Here is a 21935-nt window from a genome sequence, read left to right as displayed (position 1 = left end):
CTCCCAAGGGTTTAGATAAAAATAATAAGGATGAGGGGTTTCAGCAGAAATCAAGTTATTTTTAAGTGGAAGGGCTCTAGGGCAGCATTAAAAGGGCTCCCTGAAAATGCCACCATCTTCTTGTGCGTGGGATTCCATAGAATTAATTGTGTATAATTAAAACTATTAAACCAGCAGTCAGGCTAGACAGGGATTCTGACAGGAAAGTTGTTAGAGAGATTATAGCAAAATGCTGTCAAGATCAGACTCCTCCTGATTTACTAGAGGTTTCCACAAGTTAGATGCCTACAGAGAGATCTTCCTCCAGAAGATAATGGCAAGTCTCAAGGACCAGAATTTGAACCAGGTGGTTTCGGCCGCCACAGTTCAGCCAGCACTGGGAGAAATGCTGCAATGGTTGGGAGCCACATCTTGACTGACACAGCATGCTGCAGCTTTGCTGAAGTGTATGGTCCATATCCAACCTAGGAGTCCATGAGAGACACGTATTTCAAATATCCCTCTCCTTAATCCACCCTCAGCATCTGTTATCACACAAATTGGGACAGAGGCAGCGGAGCCAGCATTACAGTAAGCGGCTTGCTGAGCCAGCTGCAGGCATTTGCTGTCTTCTGGCTGTGATCAAGACTGGACAAATTAGGAAAAATGACCATTAGCCTCATTCACCTGAAAAATGCCAACTCACATTTTAAAAACTGGCCTGGCAAAGGGTCAAGAAAAGAAATCTAGTAGCAAATAGACAAGTCTGTGATGATCCACCATCTTGAATGGATCTTCAGTATCCAATACCAAGATTTTCTGCGCTCAGACACATAAATCTCAGGCATTCATACTCTGCCAATATTTTAAGTCATGCCCACAAAGTGTATTTGAATAGGATTCAAGCTGATGAAAAGCAAGTTGCTACTTTTAAAGAGGCTTGGTGACCATGTGAATGCAGCTGATGGCTTCAATCCAGCAGATGACATTCCATTAAATTAAAGACAAATTTGCCACCACAATTCTTAGTGCCAGGAAAGGTGTGAAAGAACACGTGGTCCCTCCAGGATGTGCACAGCCATATTTCTGGTGCCACAGATGGCAGTTTGAATGGCTGCAGGTTTTTTGCCTTGCCTTTTCATAAGGCATACTTGGCCTTTGCTGTTTTCAGGGAGACATTTTAGATACAGTAAGCTTATGAAGAGACACATCCCACTTGAATCATTTTCAAAACACCTCTTCCTTTCAAGTCACCAACTCTCAGAGAAGGAGGGAAAAGAAGAAATGTTGAGCCAAAGCCCATAAGCAGATTTTTTTTTTTTCCTCTGTGTGTGAGATGAGCCTAGGAAAAGCAAAACAATTCATCTACCCAAGAGAGGCTTTGCAGGGAAAGGTTAAGGAATAATAAACAGAGATTTAGATTGCACCAGTTTACATGCATTTATGAGGGAGAAATTCAACACCCAGATAACAAACTCAGTTCAGGTTTTACTTCCTCTCTCCCTTCCTCCCCCCTCCCACCTTAAAGATGACATACCCTTCCATTTGTAAATTACTTTAATTTAAATACTTCCAGGTTAACAAAACACCTTAAGTTTGACATGTCCCAAGTTACAAAACAGAAACAAAACCTCTTGACAAAGGGTAAGAAAAAAAAATATAATCCGAGCCCAAACCTCCTTTCCTAAGCTGGAGTTTATGGTCTGTGAGCTGGCAGCCCTCCAGAGTCTGACACAATGTCTGGAGCACCCAGAGCAGCTGGAATTAATTTTCTTCCTCCAAATCTATGCACTTTCATATTGAAGTCGTGTTTTGGCACTGCCGCCCAAGAGAGAGTTCAGTGCAAAAAGTCTAACCCTGGCCATTGTTTCTTTGCAACCCAACACTCACTGAGCAAAAAACGAGAAAGAAGAAGAGGATAAAAAAAAAATTAGCGAAAGAAAAGCCCTTTCCCTTCCCCCACACATACACAGATGACTGTACCAAACAGGGGGGCTATTCATGGCTGTTCAGAAATGGGTCACAAGGAGAAATGTTTTGCAGATAAAACCAACACTTTTTTTTTCCTTTTTTTTTTCTTCTTCCTTTTTTTTTTTTTTTTTTTTTTTTTTTTTTTTTTTTTTTTTTTTTTTTTTTTTTTTTTTTTTAATAAACATCATGGAGGCCCCTGGAAGGCTCTGGGGATGTTCGAGAGTCGAGGCCCTGCCGATCCCTTCCGCCTCCCGTTCGTGCAGCTCCCACGCTGGCCCTGAGGCGCAGCCCCCTCGGGGGGGACGTCCAGACCCTTCGAGCCGCCTCCTCCAAGTCTGAGCCACTGCAGGGACCCCGAGGGGGTGATGGGGCCGCGCTGGCACCACACTGCTGCTCCTCGCCTGGGCTGGCGGCGAGTCAAGGGGGGAGGAGGGAGGCGTCCAAGGCACTCCCAGGGTGTCCCGTCACAAAATCGCACACTGGAGTTTGTGGGAGCCCGTGGCTCTGTCCCCTCGCCATTTGGTCTTTTTCTTCTTCTTCTGGCTTTTCTCTGGGATCTGTTGCCTGTTTGGGGAGACAGGGAGGAAAATGAGCAGGTGGGACATAAGGGTAGCCTGCAGAACAGCACCTTGGTGCACATATGGATATTTATGTATATATCTCCATATACCCTTCCACCACTGCATGGCTTTTCATGCCACACAGCTGACAACTGCCCGCATCCTTAAGGAAGGAAGAAATATGTCTCCAGTTGCCCTGAGTGAACTGCTGCCTCCTCCTCTGCTCTGGGAAACAGGGATGCTCTAAGCAATGCAACGTCACCCATCACACTGCTGTTCATGCTCAGTAGTTAGCAGAAGAGATATGAGAGAGATGCAGAGAAAGAACATTTTTTGGAAAGATGTTCTTTCAGCTGTCATTGCCCTTGGCCAGATGTACTGCTGAGGACTTGGTTATGGAGAGGGGCTAAAAATAATAAAGAAAAAAATGAGTTTGCTGCCGATGGGGTTCTGGTCTCCCCTGGAAGTTGCGAAGAGCACTTCAGCACAGAGAATGAGCTGACCCCAGAAAGATGTCCTGGCTGTCTGAATCACAGTCATCAGAAACATGCAGCTGAGAGCCCTCCTGCACTACAGCCTGTTCGCAACTGTGCCTGATTGCAGCAGCCACTCAGCCAGCCCAGCAGTGCAAATTCCACAGAACTGTTTGTGGCTCAAACACCTGATAGGCAGCCTGTAGACTCAGATTTTATTGCAAGATAAAACATACAAACACTAGCAGCTTCCGTAAATTCAAACTCGAGAGACTGAATAGTTCAAACCCAGCCTGATTGTGATGTAATATGGCAGGTATTAAATCCAGTGTTCAGACCAAGTTATCCAGACCAGGATGAGACGTAGCTGGGGCACAAATCATTATGGCTTTAGCTGGTGTTTTTCTTACAGCCTCAGCTTCCAAATCCTTGCAACCATCTGAAAAAGTCAGCTTTGGCTAATAAGATTTTTTTTTCCAGTGATTATGAAGGCTGGAGGCATGAGAAACCTAACACTTTAAAGCTCAAAACTAGAAAGACGAAATTAAAAAATTCTTTAAAATGAATGTGGATTAATACTAAATGACCACAAGCTGTCCACACTGTTGTGGATCTGTTTCAGAGATCCAGAAAACCACATCCTGTGCCCACTCAAGATTTCTGCTGTGACAGTCCCTGTGTATGCACTGCATAAAAGAGGCATCAGGAAATTGGAAAGATCTATTGGGTGGACTCAATCACCCCATTCCTTTTTGGATTACTTCCAGACAAAAGTTTCTTGCATGAAGCTAAATAAACCAAGCCAAGTACAAAGAGCACAAACAGTGCCAGCCTTGAATGAGCATCCTCACCCTGAGAACTCAGGGGAACTCTGAGGAGGCCTTTCATTTGCAAAGCACTCCAGGAACGACACAGTTATCAGGGTACTGAAATTTAGATTTTATTTGAAAAAGCTGACTTAAAAACCAGAAAAGCAATACTTGATGGATGATGCTATCCTATGACCGCAGATAGTCTGTGATGTCCAAAGACCAAGAAGCTGCTGTGTGGCCAGTGATCAGCCAGATCACACAACATCTCCCTGCTTCCTGATTTAATCTGAGTGAGTTCCAGCTCTTCTGAACATCTCTGGTGTCCTTGTTGTCACGGGTGTGGGGGTTTTATCTGGTTGGCAATGACTTTCACGGTGACTACTCAGGAAACTGAGGTATACCACCTATTTTTGAGGTTATGGAGTACATTTTCAGGGTTTGAATTTAGTGATGCCTCATTACAATTCTCCTTTCAGCCTGTCTGGAGTTGTGTTAGGGAGAGAAAGCAAACAGAGCCTTCCCATCTTATTTTGGCTCTGTTTTCCTTTCCCGCAGAGCAGAATAGATGGTGGTAAAAGCTTGCTGCAACACAAAAGTAATATCTAGCCAGCTAATGCTGAGCTACAGAACAGTTGGGAAAGAGCTTGGGACATTTCCAACTCAGTTCTCCAAAGACTTTCTGCCCCCTGCTTTAGAGACATGTGGGAAGAGTGGGCAGTACCATCTGCTTTTGATGGAGGCTGACTTGAGGCTGTGCTAGGATATTCACAAGTACAGATATGCTGTGAATAAATGCCTTGTGGTTTAATTGCCGAGCGAGGCACTTTGACTGCACAGCGGGGAGGAGCATGATTTCAGCTCAGCACCCTCCCAAAACATGAAAAATGAAGGTCCAGAAAATCTGCCAGACAACTGGTGCCAAAAAAACAAATCTTCTCAAAGAGAATTGAGGTTATCAGTCGAGAGAGACGCTGAGATGTGCATGCAGCTCTTTTCCTGCAGGGGAGCCAGGATTTTGGAAGGCAGCCCCTCCCTGCTGGCAGCCGGAGCAGGGGTTCGCCCGGAGAGCGGGCGTTTGCCAAAACGAGCAAAGGCAGCTCATGACAAAACTGGGAACAAACCTCTGCAGTCTGAGGAGGAAACCTGTGGCTTAGCCATTAGGTCATGCTGTTTCTTATACAAAGCGGCTTAACTTTTTCCATTTAGTGAGCAGAAAATGTTAGAAGTCACCTACAACATTAGAATTTTGTAAATTTTTTTCCACCCCTTTTTAACCTTTGGCAATATGAGACCCTGAGAGGAGAAAACTATGAAAACCCAAATTACTGGTCCAGAGCTTTCAACACTGGCCTTTTAAAGCTCATCATTAGAGCGGGCTTTGCACTGTTCATTGAATAATATATTTTCATTATGGCCACAGCTAGTTCCTCATGTGCCTGGCACTGATGTGCTGCAAGGGTAACTGCCAGTAACGTACCTATGCAGATACAGGACAAGAAACTTAATAAACTGCAGAAATCTCCCACTGAAAGCAAGCCCAGCCGCTGCTCCCCAAAAGCTCTCTGAGCCAGGACTCCTGCAGATCCAACCCATGAGCAGTAACCAAGTGAAGAGTGTGCAGCTTACCTTATTACTCTCACGAGATCATGGAAGGCCTTGTCAACGTTCAGAGGTGGGTCCTTGGCACTAGTTTCTATATAGGGAATCTGGAGGAGAGGAGAGTATCATGAAAGACATTAGTGACAGCCTACACCTTGGTAGCAAACCAGTTTCAAAATGAAAGGCCTAAAGGCTGAAGAAATTGGGTCCCTAAGAGACCAGGGAAATGCAGGTAAATAGAATGTTGCCATGACACCACTATCAACACCCTTCACGCTTGCAGCAAGGTCAGGGAGCGCTTACAAAAGGTCTGGAATAAGCACCAGGCAAACCAGCTGCTATCGGAGCTCTGGGTTTGGGGAACAATAATCAGAGACTTCATGTCGTCAGATGTTCTCTCCCCCTTAGCTGTGCTCGCAGACATGAAAACAGCCGAAGGTTGTTGAAAGACCAGCACTTGCCAAAAATTCTTGCTTGCCACATTTTATTAGGACTACTGCATGAATATTTCATGACTACAATTCCCCTCCAGTGTAAAATGATCTTCCCCTTCAAAGTCTGACAGCCAGATGGGGCCTCCTAGAGTGCTTGTCCAGCACACTGGCAGATTTATAAAACTGCCTCTGATAAGGTATTTTCGTGCCTGGTCTTTTCCGATGTGTGCATGTACAGATGGATGCAACATGGTCTGCTTCACTTTAGGTGTCCTGGCTCCTACAGAAACCAACTTCCTTGGGGATGGGAAGGAGTGAACCTGCCCTGCCAAACTGCCACCGTGGCTCGCTCAGAAACAACACACAGCTTGCACAGTTTAGGCACAGCAAGCTGCCAAGAGGTCTCAGGCTTGTTTGCCTTTAACCTTTCCATTCTGTTCCTCCTAAGGGAGTTGTCGTCTCCCTCTGGGTATTCAGGGCTGCTGGCATTTAGAGGTGATTAGTGGAGCAGCATGTGATCTACACCCATCTAAGACCAATTTCTCAGGCTAAACTAACAGCATGAATAATGCAGAGCTAAGATAGTGGGCCAGATTTATACAGCCTTAACAACCCTGTAACTTCATTATCTTTAACAAGCTCACTTCCTTCAGACACCTGGGTATACCTCGTCAAGCCTGACTCTGCCTTTTCACTCCAGGAGAGTGAACTTTCTTCCCTCATTCTGAACATTTCATATTCCTCACTGCTTGCAGACACCTTGTACATGCGGCTTTGTGATGGCCTCAGCTTTGCTACAGCCTGGTGCACGGCAGAGCTTCTGGTTCCAGTGATGAACTGGCCCTACTGAAAGGAAACTGCATAGCTGCTACTCTGTAGTAGTCAAAAATGCAATTGAAAATGTTTAATTGTAAGCTTTAATTCAGCTCCAAATGAGCACAGATTTCGATGCTGAATGTCTGTAATAGGACTTACAATAACCCATTAAATAATCCCACAAACTTACGTTATGTTTTGTTGCCATTTCTCTTCCCTGTTCTCTTGTAATTTTCCGTAAATGCATTAGATCAACCTTATTCGCCACCAAAATCATTGGAAAGGACTCTCTGGAAAAAATCAAACCCACCACCCAATTATTATCAGGCTACAATTAAAAATGCTGAGCATGTTTCACTTTCTAATGCTGACATCTAATGTTTTCAGCTACAGACACATCACATATATGTACAGGAACAAAGAAAAAACCCCAGACTGTGCTATACCTATGTTCATATTGTAAAAAATTACTTGACAAGTTGCATGCATGAACACATTCATTGTTATTTCTAGGGACTTCAGGAACTTACTGTCATCGTTTTTGCAATGCCTGATAATAGCTAAGCCTGAAGATCCAACTAGGTGAACAAAGATCTACAGAATTAGCCAGGAAGTCAACTGAGACATAGAAACAGATCTGGGACAGGAGACTGGGACTCTTTTCTAACACTTAAGGCATCTCAGTAACTGCGTATCTTGGCAGCTGCTCATCATTGCAAGACTTTGAGAGATGATGGAAGAACCGGAGTCCTGGTCATCCACTGTGGGGGAAGAAAAGATGGACTCTGGAAGGTGGTGCTTAGAGGGGCATCAAATGGGGGAGAAAATGACCCCAAGGCAAACTGAAAGACTGGCAGTGGTAGCCCAAAGGAGGCTGGAGGGAACCAAGGAGAATTGCTAAGCTTCCAAAGCCATTACCTACCATCTCCTGTTTCCAGAAAAAAATACCAAAACCATCTACCTCTCTAATAATACTCAGTATTTCTCTAACTTTACCAGGCATGTAAGTGACTGCCTGCAGCCACCACCTGAGAAGAGATCCATCTATCCACAGCATGTCCTGTGCAAGGCTCCCCCCCTGCAGAAATCTCCATAGCTTCAGTGATAAACAGAACAAAGGCAGGTCGTGCCATGGAAGGTGCTGGCAGTGCCTCTCTCTCCTCGAGCTTCATGACACAGAGCAATGAACTGCTGCAGGGCCTTTTAGACACTGCTGGGAGGGAGGAGGTCCCTTCTGATCACTGACAGTTACAGCAGTATTGTTTTATATTTAACTTTAAACCCTCTTAAATTATCCTGGTGTTCTCTGCTGCAATAGAGATGATTTTTTGGGGGTAAGAAGCAGTTGGCTACACTCATTTTTGCATAAAACACTTCCCTGAGTAACTCTGGATTTTCAAACAGCATTTCTTGGTCATTTTTCATCAAGATGATAAGGCCTCCATCTTCCTCTGGCATGTTGCCCCATTGCTCTGGCTGGAAAAATACAGTATTGCATTCTGCATTTTAACTGAGTCTTAGAGTTATTCATTCTGATAATGTGACTGTGATTTAATGTTAATACCTGAGCACTGACAAATTTTTACTCTGATCATTCTGGAGCAAAACACTTGCTTGTCTGGACTATTTGATTCCTTTTTGGCTTGCAGCACATTGATTAGAAAGGGATTATGTATGGACAGTATCTCATTTTTGTTGTTTACATCAGGCATGAAACTCTACGGGGACTTTGTTCCCTATTGTGAGCTGTACAATTGCTAGTTGGACAAAGCTGCTATAGTCGGAAATTTTACTATAATGAAAGTTGTGGAAAGAAATGGGAGGCAGGCTTTGAACGGCTCTGCTAACACAGCAGCCTGCAATTCTTTTGGATTTTGTGTTGCCAAAACTGCCTGCTAGCTTGAAAACCAGGGTGTCTCTCTGCTCCCAGGTTTGGCAGGACAGTTTTTTAACTCACGCTGTTCCCACTGCTGCAATTTTCTGACCAAGCTCAGGTTTTGGATGAAGCATTAATAAGCTCCTCACGCTCTGCGTTTCAGCGGCGCTGAGCAGGGAAACACAAACAACCTCACCAGCCTGTTTCACTTCCTGCCTCTCACACACGGCTGCAGCGTTTGCACGGCCTGTGGAGGGTAGAAGTTTCAGTGCAGAGCAGAGCAAAACAATGAATACCACATTTTCACAACGTTAATTTAGATAAAACCGGCATTGGACTGGGGCACGGTACAGGAAATTCTGTCCCATCTTCTTCAGCTTTCAAAACGGATTTACTTTGCCCCAAGCTAAGCCCCAGCGGTGAAGAAAAGACTGCTGTGATCTGAGGGGCTGACATTTTTCTTCATTTAGATGAAATCAAAGGGTGTTTTTTCCTCTACTTTTCACTCTCGTGGGCTATGCTTTGGACGCTTTACTGGAAGAGCTGTCAGCTGTGAACCTCACATGATACGAGTCCACCCTTCCTGTGGGGAAGTTATTCAGAGCTGTGAAAGGAAGCCAGCAATGAGGCCCGAACCCTCTGGTGACTTTTCTTGATGACTTCCATAATTAAAAGCCATTATGAACGGAAAAACTAAGTGTTTCAAAGCTGCAGACATATAAGGGCTTAATTCACACCCCACCCAATGAGGATTGATCCATCACCTCTTGGACTGGGGTGGGAAGAGGGAGTTATCTTTGAGATAAACCGGCAGCTTCCCCTCGCTCTGCCAGGACACATTTACTTGCCACGATTAAACTCAGTGCTACCCTCTCCCATGCACTTGGGAGGGGAGCAGGTGACCTCTCTGGCTTTCTCCCCAGTTACACAGAGATGTTTTATTCTGTGAAAATGGTTGCTGCAGAACACGATGCATTAACTGCACTACAACCCTTGTAAGAAATACAGTTCCTTCCAGCATGAGAAGCATGAGGCTTTTCCCCTTCAAGACACTTGTTCACATCACCAAATTATGCAAGACCTTCTAAGGTTCGTTTGGCACAAGATGAAGCCAGGGAAAAGGAGGATGCTGCCAGGCCACACAAAACAATTAGGGCTGAATGTTTGCTGACTCCCTGCTGGTGTTCCCAAAGTGTCTGCACTGCGCACAGAGCATCCTTCCTCCCTCTTCAGAGCTGAGCTGGTTACCTTCAGAGGTGTCTGTTCTGCCTTTCTCATGTGGCTCTGCCAGACCATTCTGGCAGAACTTTCTCTCTTCCACACCCATTTTCAAACCATTGTAACACCACTGAACCTTTCCACGCTGATAGGACTACATGCTTATTATAGAAGAAGTAAAACACTTCTTATTCCTCACATTTAGGTCCACAACCCTCCACATAAGGATTTCTCTCAGGACACCCGGAAGGCAGAAGCTGGGGTGAGATGTGCAAGCACCCCCAAGCATGGTCTGCAGGACGGGAGCCTGGCACGTCAGGCAGCGATTCTAGGGCACCCACCTGTCCTTGACACGGAGGATCAGCTGGTGGAACCGGTCCACGTGCTCGAAGCTCGCCTTGTCTGTCACTGAGTAGACTATGAGGAAACCATCCCCGGTCCTCATGTACTGCTCCCGCATTGCACTGAACTCCTCCTGGCCCGCAGTGTCCAGAACTAGGACAGAAGAGAAAGGGGTTTTTAGTTACCACGAGGAACTGTAGCTGCTGTCACCACTATGTGTCCTATGGCCTTTCTGCCTCTGCTGGGCTTGGGGTCCTCTCACAGGCTGTAGGATTTGATGAAATCAAGTTGGACAGACGAAGCGGTTTCTGGTTAAAAAAACAAAATCCAGTTCCAGACCCCACTCATTCCCGTGTGCCTAAGTTGGAAGTGGATGCAGGGGAAGATGACTATGTAGATTTAATTTTCCTTTTCCAGTACCGAATGCTGACCACTGAGTTTGGGGAGTTGCTCCTCTGGCAAGATGTGGCTCAAGGTATTTCACAGCCCTCAAACATTTCCCTCTCCCAGCATAGAAAAATCCAACATTGGAAGATTATTAAAAGCAAGTTTAAATGTCAGGGACAACCTACAAACCGCACAGTGAAGCAGAGCTGGAAGACAACCCAGAGTAATAGCTACAAGCACTTTCCTCTTCTCAACACCTGGGTGTTATTTCTACACAATTATGTGCTCTCAGAGCAAGATGGTGCAGCCCTGGGGAACTCCCCTTAAACAGTTAGTCCCAAGTGGTGTGCTGAGGAGCTAAGGAGTTAACTAAAACAGGTGGAAAAGCTCTAAGTGCCTTGGATATCCTATACAGTGATCATGTTTCTGTGAATAAATCTATGCTCAAATCCCCTAAAACACCTCAGTTGTGACAGCAATCCAGATGCTGTTCCCCACCAGATTAACCTCCTCTAATAGAACCATAACTCACTGGTTCTCTACCACTGTCTTGCAGGGGGTCCCATCAGCTACATCATGTAGAGCAAACTACACCAGCCCCCTGGGTAAACACCACATACTGAACACATCTCAGTGTTAATTCCTGTACATGGTCAGGATTTGGCTGGGAGGAGGAGGGTACAAGAGGAGTTTATGCTATGCCAGTACAGACACGATGTGAGCTCAAAGTGCATCAGCTCCTCAGAACTAATAGTCCTAATGCATCTTTGCATCCCAGAGGCAAATGTAGGACCTTCATGGTGACTGGGAACAGCTTCACACTCCAGTAGACTGGACTAGGTGGGAAAACTGTTTTGCCTCTGCTGTACAGGCACAGCATACGCATCTGCTGCACAGAGGTGATGGGGAAAGCCCAGAGCACCAGTGGCAGAGACTGTGGCAGGAGCGTACTGCTGACAGAGCAGCAGGGCTTGATACAGGTTTTTCTAGTTTGAACAGGCACATAGTCCCAGCAAGATGTTCCCTGTAGGGCTAAGCACTCAGGCTTACCCCAGATTTCCAGATGGGGCCACAGTAAAGACCACTTTGCTGAATCAGCACAGGGGCCACAGTCGGACATGCTGTACATCACACCGCACCCCATGAGCCAGCCCACACCCCCTCACTGCATGTCTGGAGGAAAGGCAGCTATGCTGGAAGACCTGGCAACCTAAGGAAGGTGATGGTGAGCCCTTTAAACCCTTCAGCTTCATTTGTTTGCCTGCCTTAACTGGTCTTGAATGTCTCTTTCCATGAGTGTTAATGTAAAAAGAGCTTTAGGCCCTTGCAGAGACCCTGAGATTTAGGCTTGATTGCCAAGCTTGCTGAAAAGTCACCTGTGTCTCTTCATAGCCTTTTATCCTGCTTCTCCCCTCAATCTAGGAAACAAGTGTCTCAGCTCAAAGGTATCCAGGCTATTCTTAAGAACTCTACAAAAGAAAGAAGAAAAACAGAAGAGAAAAGCAACCCAAAGAGACTGCATGTGCTGGTGAATTTCTATGCCCTGGGCAGAATTGCTACCATGGAATAAGGCCAGGACTGTGTAGCTAGGATGGAAGAGGAAATTAATCCTTCCTACTTGCCCAACCTGTATGGAGAGGCTGGGCTGCCCTCATCTGACTCCTGCACCAGCTAAATGCAATGTCAGGGCAGGGCTGAGAGCTAACCACCACCACACACACACACACAGACACACTCCTTTCCCCTCTCCAATACACATACCCAATTTGTGGTGGAGTAGGATAGCTTCTTACCAGGAGCTGGCCCTTCCTGCCCTTCCTCCCCCTGAGACAGGGCAGCTGCCCGAGCACAAGCTGTGGGTAGCAAGGTGGAGATGGATGTGCTGTACCCTGCATGGTAATTTGCTTGGAGACTTCCACTTGCTCTGGGGACATTTGCAAACCTCCCATGAAACACAAGAGGAGTGTCAACCCATCCCCTTGCTGCATCTTGCTGCCCCTCCAAAGCTCTGCATCCCCTTAGAGAGGGGGCAAGCCCTGGTGGGAGCCATGGGGATAGCCAAGGGACTGCACAGGGCTCTGCTCAGTTGCTCCCACATCACCTGGATCTTGGCCACGGCATCACACGAATCACAGGCAGAGCTGCTGTGTCAGCAGCTGCTATTTAAAGGGAATTCACTTGCAGCTTTGGTAGAAAGGTGAGCAAGTCCAGGCAGCATTTAAAATGGCAATTTGAAAGTGCAAGTAAAAGACACAGAGCAGGGAAGGTTAAGGTTAATCTCAGGTTATTCCTGCAAAGTTAAGCATCATGTGGGTGGCCAGAGGAGGCTCTTGTTTTAACTTTAAATGTGCTCCTCATAAAGACAACTCCCCAGCAAACAGAGGAGAATGCAATCTGGATCCTTTGTAAGCAGAACAGGACCACAACAGCACTGAAAAAGGGCCCAATGTAAGTGGCTTTGCTTGTAGTGTAATCTGGTGGCATAAAGGCTTCAAGGAGACTCCTACCTATAGAAACTGGAAAGTAGCAAGGAGAAAACTCGGAAAGGTAGAACTGGGAAGGTGACTGGCTTCCCTAAGAGGTGCAGAGGTTTAGCATGTTAGCCAGCATTCACCTTCATTTAAACTTCCTTATTCTTCGGACAGGATGCCAGAAGACACAGAAATAACCATGACTAGAGAACTGTGAGATGGTACACTTTAAACCAGCAGTTGCCTCACTGGCAATGTAGAAACAAGGCTGGAGCAAAACACAGTAGATTTCTCCTTCCTCATTCTTCTAAGAACTGAAATCAGATTCGTAGGCTGCACAGCACATGGTCAGGGACTTACAACAGAAAACTTGGTAGAGTTCCTACAAACTTGACCAAAGAAGCAGCAAGGAGGAGAATTAATGAAAGCACTTGGGTAAAGATGAAGGAGAGAGAGAAGCCAAGGGCTATGTCTGTTATAGGAACAGACATCCAAACAGGGCAAAGCCATTTACAGTTATCATGAAACCAGGAGGAGACTAAACTAAGAGCAATTAGGTTGTGAGCGCCCAGCAGGGAGGTCTCCTGTGTTGCAGGAAAGAGGTTGCTTAGCAAAGAGATGGCCTTTTCCACTTTCCAGTGGATGTGACCCCCAACTGCTGCGATGAACTCCTTGCTAATTAATTCCTGCCCCCTTAGAGCTCTACACACCATTTTCCTGTGAATCTTGATGGTTATACAAGAGTGCAGCTGCCTAGAGAGCCCTTCTGAGCAGGCACAGGAGCCCAGGAATTCACACAAATTTGTGGTCCAAAATAGAAGCTCTTGGTGCTCCAAGGTATATTACGTGGCAATGTGTCTGCAACCAACAGTGCTCCGCGTGCCCATCCAGAGACAAAGGAATGTAAATCTAAACCAAGGGCAGAGACATACTATGAACTCATGGCATTGCTTTTTCTGGAACCTAGGCTGGATTCAATTCAGATTCAAACACAGCCTTCCCAGCCTTCAGGGAGCTCAGATCTGGTTGTGCAGGTGAGTTCCTCACTCTTTCCATACCTAGGCAAAATTTCCTCCTACGTCTCTATCGTTACATTGCTAGGCAGCTGGGTGTGCAGGTCACCTCAAGAGAGCTTCTCCACTGTCCATGGCATCTAAGGGGACAAAGACGCAGAGACAGGCAGGTTAACCCATTTTCTGTCCTTCAGCCTTTGGGTTTCACTGCCCTGCAGCTTTGTACCTAAGCTCAAGGGAGAATCTGACTTGAATTGGCAAGTCAGACTGAAGAGTCTCAGGCTGAAGAAAGCCACCTCCACAGTCTCTGTCTTCCTTCCATCAAGGTGGGAGAGGGCACCCCCATCAGCCAATGGCTTCAGCTGAGGAGTTGGTATTCTGGGCACTGTGCAGAGCACTGGGATCACTCAGCTCATATTCTGTATTCTGACACCCCCAGTCACCCTGAAGAGGTACGAGGGGCCCTTGTTGTGCGCAAGGCAAGGCAGATTCTTCACTTGGCCATTCTGACGCTTCTGCTCCTTCTCAGATACAGCCATACTGCCTCTGGCATGACAGCTTTCCTCAGAAGAAAACCCATGATGAGGAAACACTCAGGCTTTTATGAGCCCTTCTTCTGTGCCCTAACTAAATACACAGATGTTATAACATGGAAAACCCAAGTACTTGAGTTCTTGCCCTTTCTTTAAGGAAAAAGAAGAGAGGAGCCTTCAGAAGAAAGGCTTCCACATCAATAAACAGAATAAAGATGCAAGTCCTTAAAGGAGCTCTTTCTCTAACAAAGGGCAAGCATTCAAAGCCTTGTGTTTTCCATGTTGCAACATCAAAATTTTCCTGGCAGAAAAATTCCCCACAACCCAAGACAAAAACCCCTCTTTCAAGGTTGCAAAATCCTAGCAATTAAGGGAGGGGAAATACTGTACACACAAATAAAGGAATGAAAGTACAAATTTAATTTGAATTTTAAGGCTCTCAATGATGCTACCGAAAGTTTAAATGAAAATAAAAGAGAGTGAGCCGCAAACCAACCCTTCTGCCTGCAAGCCTGAAGTGACCTTTGATCTCCCTCTGGCCTCCTAGCTGATTTGTTCCCAAGTTTCCTGAGGAGAAAAGCAGACAAGCAGACAGCCTGCCCAGGGATGATTAGCACACAACCCCTCGACAAAAAGGGATGCACAGGATACACAGGTAGGAAAGGTAGAGGGAGAGTCTGGGGGAAGGAACAGAGCTTGGTATGACTGCAAAGGGGTGCAGACCAGAGCTGTGCAGGTCTAGCCCACCACAAGGGCACCAGAGATTGAGAGGGTGTCTTGGGAAGAAGAGATATAAAATAAAAGACTGAAGCTCAAGAGTAGGAAGACAACTTCTAGGCAGTGAGAGTTTCATCTAAATCATATCAGAGGAAGGAAAGGGAAGGAGAGGGAGACCACAGCCTCCTTTCACCCAAGACACAGGCACAGTTCCTTGCTTTGCTGGTACCAACTGGCATAGCACTACTGACAGCCAAGAGTTCATCCCAATTCACCAACATGCCCAAGCCACGTACTTGTGGTCATCTCTCCATCTCCCTCTGTGTGGTTTATGAGCCAAAAGGAATGTTGAACCGTTGGGTATTTTTTGCCATATTAAGGTAATCCATTTTTGGCTTCACTCCCAGATTAACAATTCCAGGCTGGCATTTTGCAGCCACACCAAAAGGAATCCTTTGCTACTTGCTGAGTTAGCCTGCACACAGAAAGGAGTGTACAAAATTAATCACAGCAACTCAACTGGAGCAAAAGCTAAGCAAAGCAGATTAGCCCTGGCCCCCACTTAATTCTGACCCAATGTGTCTGTACACACCTGCATGCTGATGCATTTCACCGAGCACATCACTGTGCTGTCATCAGTGTGACCAGCAGGGAATAAATAACGATGACACATGCTGAGAAAACTGGAGGCTGATCTTAAAGCCTCATTGGAGTGGCAGCAAGCAAAAAATGGGCAAGTTGCCTATGCATCTCTGATTCAGGTTAAATGCACTCTACAGCACTTGTTCCCCAAACACTACATTGATGGTCTTCTAAAGCTGGGATAAGGTCAACAATAAAGTGTTTTCATGTAGTGCGGGACTTGACCACAACACGCACAGGTCCCACAATCACCTGGGAGGCAGGGAACTATCACAGTCTCTTCTTTGGTGAGAAAAATAGGTACAGAGACATTCCTGAGCCAGAAGGCAAACATGTAAAATAGGAGTTTGAATGTAGGTTTGGCTCCAACATCTGAAATAAAAGCCTATTTCATTTCAGCCTACTTTCAGTAAGAGATTTCAGCAAAGGAAAAAAATGCAAGTCAAACATTTCATCACACTGCTAGTTAGTGCTTTTGAATAAATGTGGGTGGAGGTCTTCATGGAGGGAAGCCAAATGCTTTATGCAAGCTGGCTAGCAGAAGGGTTTTTTTACAACATAATGCTGGTGCAGTTACAAAATGCTTGAGATGCTTTGTACAGAACTGCTCAGGCAACAGCCTGGAAAAGGGTGGGCTGTTTTGTTTTTTGTTTTTTTTTAAAGTTCTTGTATGTCAATGTATTTGGCTTTTTTTTTAATAATAACTGTTTTCATTTGAAAACTTCAAAACTTATGGATCCCCTCATGTTATATCCTCACTTGGTAGTCTTATGTTCTAAAACTAGTTCCTATTTTGGTGGGGAGACAGCTGCTTCTCCCCACCAAGCACTGCATGAAACACCAGCTTGTAAAGGGTTTGGTCATAAAGGACAACTGGAAAGTCTAGAAATTACCATGATGCATCTTTACCCTTCCTATCATGTTTGTCCCTAATTTTATACCATAAGTGATTCATGTAACCACAACAAGAGCAGCTGTCCCAGTAGACGGTGACCTCTGAGAATAGCCTAGATCCAAGGCTTATGACAGAGAGCTGTGGCAGAAGACATGTGTGATAGTCAGTCTTTGTTCCCCGTGTCTACCGGTCACAGAGTAAAGGCTCACACGCTTTTTTTTCCAAGCAAGAATACTGCCTTCTTCCCAATTTCTGCTTGTTCAAAATCTCAAGTGCTAGGAAAGAGAAGAAGAAGCTGCAGTTTCACTTCTCTGGCTACGAAGCATCTGTGGTTAAATGAACTCTGGGAGTCAGGGATTCCCAGCATGCCATTCAAGGCCATGGCTGAATTTAGTCCGGCCTGAGTACAGCCACTGAACTCCATTTGAGCAAAAGAAAGGCTTTTTCATTAAAACAAAGGGTGAGTTTCTGCTTGTTGAAAAACAATTTCTTTCTCCACTCCCACCCAGGTCAGATTTGTGGTGGTTTTTTTTTTTTTTTTTTTAAACAAAAATTCCAAGTATTCAGTGAAAGATGCTTTTTCTACTTTTAAATAATTTACAAAGCCCAGGCTGTTTCAGCCAATGCCAATGTGTTCAGCAGCTGGTGCTGTTATATCAGAACACGGGGCATACCAGCAGAGGTAAAGGTTCCTCATTTTAGAGAGCTGGATTCTGGACTAAAAGCAATGGATTTTATTTACAGCAGGATTGGATTTTTCTTTTATAAAGCACTGGCCTTTTAAAAATAAAGGTGCATGATGTGATAGTTAATTGGGAGCAGGTATCTCTGATGCAGAGGACAATGAGGCACATTTCAGCACCAATATCACAAATACTCCCTCATATCAACTATTAACATATTCACATGAACAAGTGTTGGCAAGATTACATTGTTTGGTTGGTTTTTTTTGTGGTTTTTTTTTGGTTGTTTTTTTTTTTTTTTGGGGGGGGGGAGGTTTCTTTTTTAATACTGAGTAAAGGCTGTTCTTGTAAGGACTTTAAAGCCATTTGTACTCATATCTGATAAATCCTTAAAGAGTGCAACTAAGATCTCAAGTTTCCATACCAAGCCAACACTCTTCACAGCAAGTCCCACGTGCATCCACATTCTGCCACTCATGACAATCTCCCAGCTTTCTGTTCCCACACAGCAACAACACACACACACACACATAGACACCCAAGGTCTTGAGCACCTTCTTGACAAGAGGGTGGAGGTAGGAACTTGTACAAGTGAGGCTAAACTTAGTTCAGTTATGTTAGTGGCCACATACATGCACTTTGGTAATTAAGGCACAAAATATTTGCTTGCTTTAATGTATTACCTAATTATTGTATAAAGCAAAACAAAACTTACAACACTTAACAGAAAAATTCCCTTTATAGCTGTGGTTAGTCTGCCTCATGCAGCACAAACAAGCAAGCTGCAGCTTTGGGTAACAGAGGGCTTTCTCCTCATCTGCTAATCAAGAAACTTTGGTTTTGGTTTTTTTCTAAGGATTTGTCAGGTTTCTTTGTTCCAGTTTGTTTGGGTTTTTTTGTGTTTCATTGTTGTTTGTTTTGTTAGAAAAACAAACAAAAAGGCAGTTTTTCTTCCAAGAACTGAATACTCTTGGTTACAACAGATCTCCAGGCTGGTACTCTACCAGTATTTAAATAAAACAGGTAATTAGATATGAAAACATAACACCTGAATGATTGGAGTTAAGAGGTGTAACAATTCTTCACTGTCAGTGGACAACAGTTTTGATTAAATGATCTTTCTGGTTATAACCCTCACTCAGTTACCCACTCACTGTTATTTCCCAAGGGATGAGCTCAACCACAATGAAGTATCATTAGCAGTAGCCACCTGGCAGTGCTATAATTCACTCTTTGTAGAAGCCTGCTCTAAATATCAATGATGATCTGTATGTATTTACAGTCCTGCAAGAAGCATTTCTGTGCAGAACTGGAAACAACGCAACTGGAAGCAGCAGCTTTGCTGGAGACCAGCTGCAGATCATGCTCCACAGCTCACAGGCCAGCCTGTGCTCAAATTCCTGCCAGCCCACAGCAGAGCAGGAGAGACACAAGGACACAACATGCTGTGGGGGGTCTATTTGCACTTACGTTCAGCTAGAAGGGAAAGGGGAATCACACGAGTAGCTTGCTTACCATCAAGAATTGCCCACTGCCCGTCTATTTCTGTGTGCTTCAGGTAGGAGTCTTCAATAGTTGGGTCATAGTCTGGCACGAAAATCTTCTGGAAAAACTGAATGGTGAGAGCACTCTTCCCCACACCACCATCTCCAACAACCACCAGCTTGTACGTGGGGAGGTTTTCGCTGGGAACGGCACTTGTAGCCATGCTTCCAGTGTGCTAAACCTGCTGGAGAAAGAGATCATCGATCACTTGTCAGCAACGAAAACAGAGCAATGTGCATAAGGCAGCTTTTACCTGCTCCCTAAGAAGTGGGAATGAAGGCAGCCTTTACATCCAAAACTGTTTTAGACAGGAGCTGCTGCACTGACGCTTCCCAACAGCTCTAGCCCAACTCAAACCCAGCACTTAGAAGTAAAGACAGCTCCACTGCTGTGGCTTGTTTACTCCTGACTTGTCTACATGGATTGCTAATGGCCACCAAATGCACATGAAAAACTTGTGGTTGAAAACTTATTGAACACCTTTCCTGTAGGGGCTGGATCCACATGACCATGACAAAAATCACCCTGGCTGAGTGCAGCTGTCAAGCTCCAGACAGCTTCCCACTGCCAGTGACCAAATAGCACAGACAGAGCTGTGCTATTTCTCACTGTTTAACCCAAGGTACAGGAAACATTAGAAGGTGTATTACATCCTGGGGCCAGATCTGCAGGCAGAACTGGTGGTGATGGATGAAACCAGAGTTAAAGGTTGACTCCACCAGCAGACAAAAATGCACTTAGCTGCTTTCTTCCCCCTCATTTTCAAGTTTGAGAAATAAAAATGAGAAGGCAGAAGGCCAGGAAAGATAGTTTTTTTTTTTTTTTTTTAAGAAAACCCTCCACCCTGCCATGGCAGGAAAGCTGGTGTCTGTGGCTGTGAATAAGGCAGGAGAGCAGCCTCCCTGTACCATGGTTGCACTGCTCCTCTCACCTCAGAACTAAGTCTTAAAAGAAAGAAGAAAAAAATTCGCTGGCTGCAACTGGGCAATGGCATACGTGTGAGGAGAGAAGAGGCAGCCATTGCTGAACAGCCCCTTTCAACACTTAGCAGCAGTGACTGCTCACTGAAGTAAAAGCCAGGTGGGAGGTTCTGTACACATGCCGTGGAGGGCAGCGCTCTCCATCCACCCGTGGGAAGCAGTAATCACTCAGATCACAAAGGAAATGGGTGGCCATTTCCCAGATCTGAATGACCACTGCATTTTCTCGGAGGTCTTTCACACAATTAAAAAGAAAATAAAAATAATTTAAAAATCCTTTGTAATGATAAGGCTCAAGAGAAGGCAGCTGATTTCCTTAGTAGTACTGGTTTTCCCAAAAAAAGCTGTTCAGTGCAGGAGCAGCTGTGGTGACAATTTCTGCAGGCACCTGCTCCCATCCATTCTGATTTTGCTGATACCCTTTGGGCTGCAGGTGCTGGCTGGGGTCAGCACTGAGAGGAGACGAGGACAGCTCAGAGGGAACCTCCACCCCACAAGCTTTTGGAGGCCTTCCCAATAACTCTAGGGTTTTCTTTTTCGTTAGGAAGACAATTTTAACATTTCCATTCTCAGAAACCACCAAGCAAGGCTAGTGTGCTTGGTGCCAAAGCTGTGCCAGGTGTTGTACAGAAGCTGAGACTGCTACACACACAGTGCAAGTTGAATGCTGGCTAATGTGATTTTTTTTTTTTTTTTAGCCTACAGTATAAACTGGACCCCCACTATTCCCAAAACTCTTTCATTTTCTATCTTTCCCAAACAAAACGCTTTGACTCTTTATTTCTGAAGAAGGCCCCAATGCCAACTTGGACTACTTTTCAAACAGACAAGAACATAATACCCTAACCCAAGTTTAGTTTCTGGTTTCTCTAGTCCCTTTCTCCAAAATCATTATTTCAGTTTAACCCAAAAGATTGAATCATGAAAGGCACTTTTGAGCTGGCAAGCTTGGGAGTCCTATGTTCTTTCTGTACACTGGAAACCCCATAGCTTGAGAGAGGGCTTAGTTTCTCCTCTAAAAAGAAAAGCCCATAAAGAGGAAACAGAGGATGAGATTGCTGAGTCTGGGAACTGCAAAGGCCTCTTGTCCAAGCTGAGCCAAGCCAACATTTTCAGAGCAAGAAGAAGCATGATCAAGTCTGCTTGTTTCTAAACTACCTTTGGAGCAACAGTTGCTGGATGGGAAGAAGGAGGCCAAGCACCAGCTGAGGTTTCAAACTGTCTTACTGCAGTTCCTCACCACAATCCCAAAGTTTCTTACTCCTATCTTTGAGCAAGAAACTTCCTTATATTTACAAGGCCACACATCAATATACAGCAGGCTTGGCTGCAGAAAAACCTATGAATTTCAATTAAATGTTTTATTTTTGTTGGAGGACCAACTTTTATTTCTGCATAATCCTGCTTGGGTCAGATGATTCTCACAGGCTCTTTGGGACACAGACCCTGGCTAAAACTCTGTCCCCCCCCCCCCCACCTTCCAACACATTTGATGACAATTTTTTGCTTTGCCCATGGCCAAGGTTTCACTGCATCCTTCTCTGCCCAGCTCTGCCCAGGCAGTATGAAAGACTGATTGTTACTGACATGGTGGGGGCAGTCTGGGGATGTGAAAAACATACCCCATTTGTGCACAGTTTTTGACCTCATCCCAAAACCACAAGCTGTTGCTCGGCAGACAAGCATTACATTTTTATTGACATTTTGTACCAGCCCCTTTAACTCACTCCTAAGAAGCCTTAAGCTTATCTTGCATGAAATGCTCCCCAAAGTCCTAGGATAATGTTTAGCCCATTGCACAAACTGTGTTTCTGCCCCACACACTTATAAGCTGAATCGGGGCATTTGCTTCCCATCGTTTCCAGAAGTTGGGTCATACTCTGTGTCTAAGCTACCAGACTGAGTATTATGCAGCCAGGAAAGGACAGCAAGAACTGAACTGGAAAAAAAAAAAAAAAAAAAAAAAAAAAAAAAAAAAAAAAAAAAAAA

General features: G+C 45.1%; 1 protein-coding gene across 1 annotated transcript in view; it reads right to left on the bottom strand.

The window, feature by feature from the left end:
• Positions 1-1518: 1518 nt before the first annotated feature.
• The window catches only part of MRAS (muscle RAS oncogene homolog), a 39004-nt gene continuing 18587 nt past the window's right edge, over positions 1519-21935 (bottom strand). The window contains 5 exon segments of the mRNA XM_027879730.1: positions 1519-2514; positions 5422-5501; positions 6835-6934; positions 10080-10233; positions 18937-19147. Of these exon segments, the coding sequence (XP_027735531.1) occupies positions 2415-2514; positions 5422-5501; positions 6835-6934; positions 10080-10233; positions 18937-19147 (645 nt within the window). The 3' untranslated portion in view covers positions 1519-2414.

Source organism: Empidonax traillii, unplaced genomic scaffold, assembly GCF_003031625.1.
Source record: "Empidonax traillii isolate 1590-97213 ecotype Southwest subspecies unplaced genomic scaffold, ASM303162v1 scaffold57:size2250009, whole genome shotgun sequence".
Lineage (NCBI taxonomy): Eukaryota > Metazoa > Chordata > Aves > Passeriformes > Tyrannidae > Empidonax > Empidonax traillii.
The sequence above is the reverse complement of the archived record's forward strand: the minus strand, read 5'-3'. Positions and strand labels throughout refer to the sequence as shown.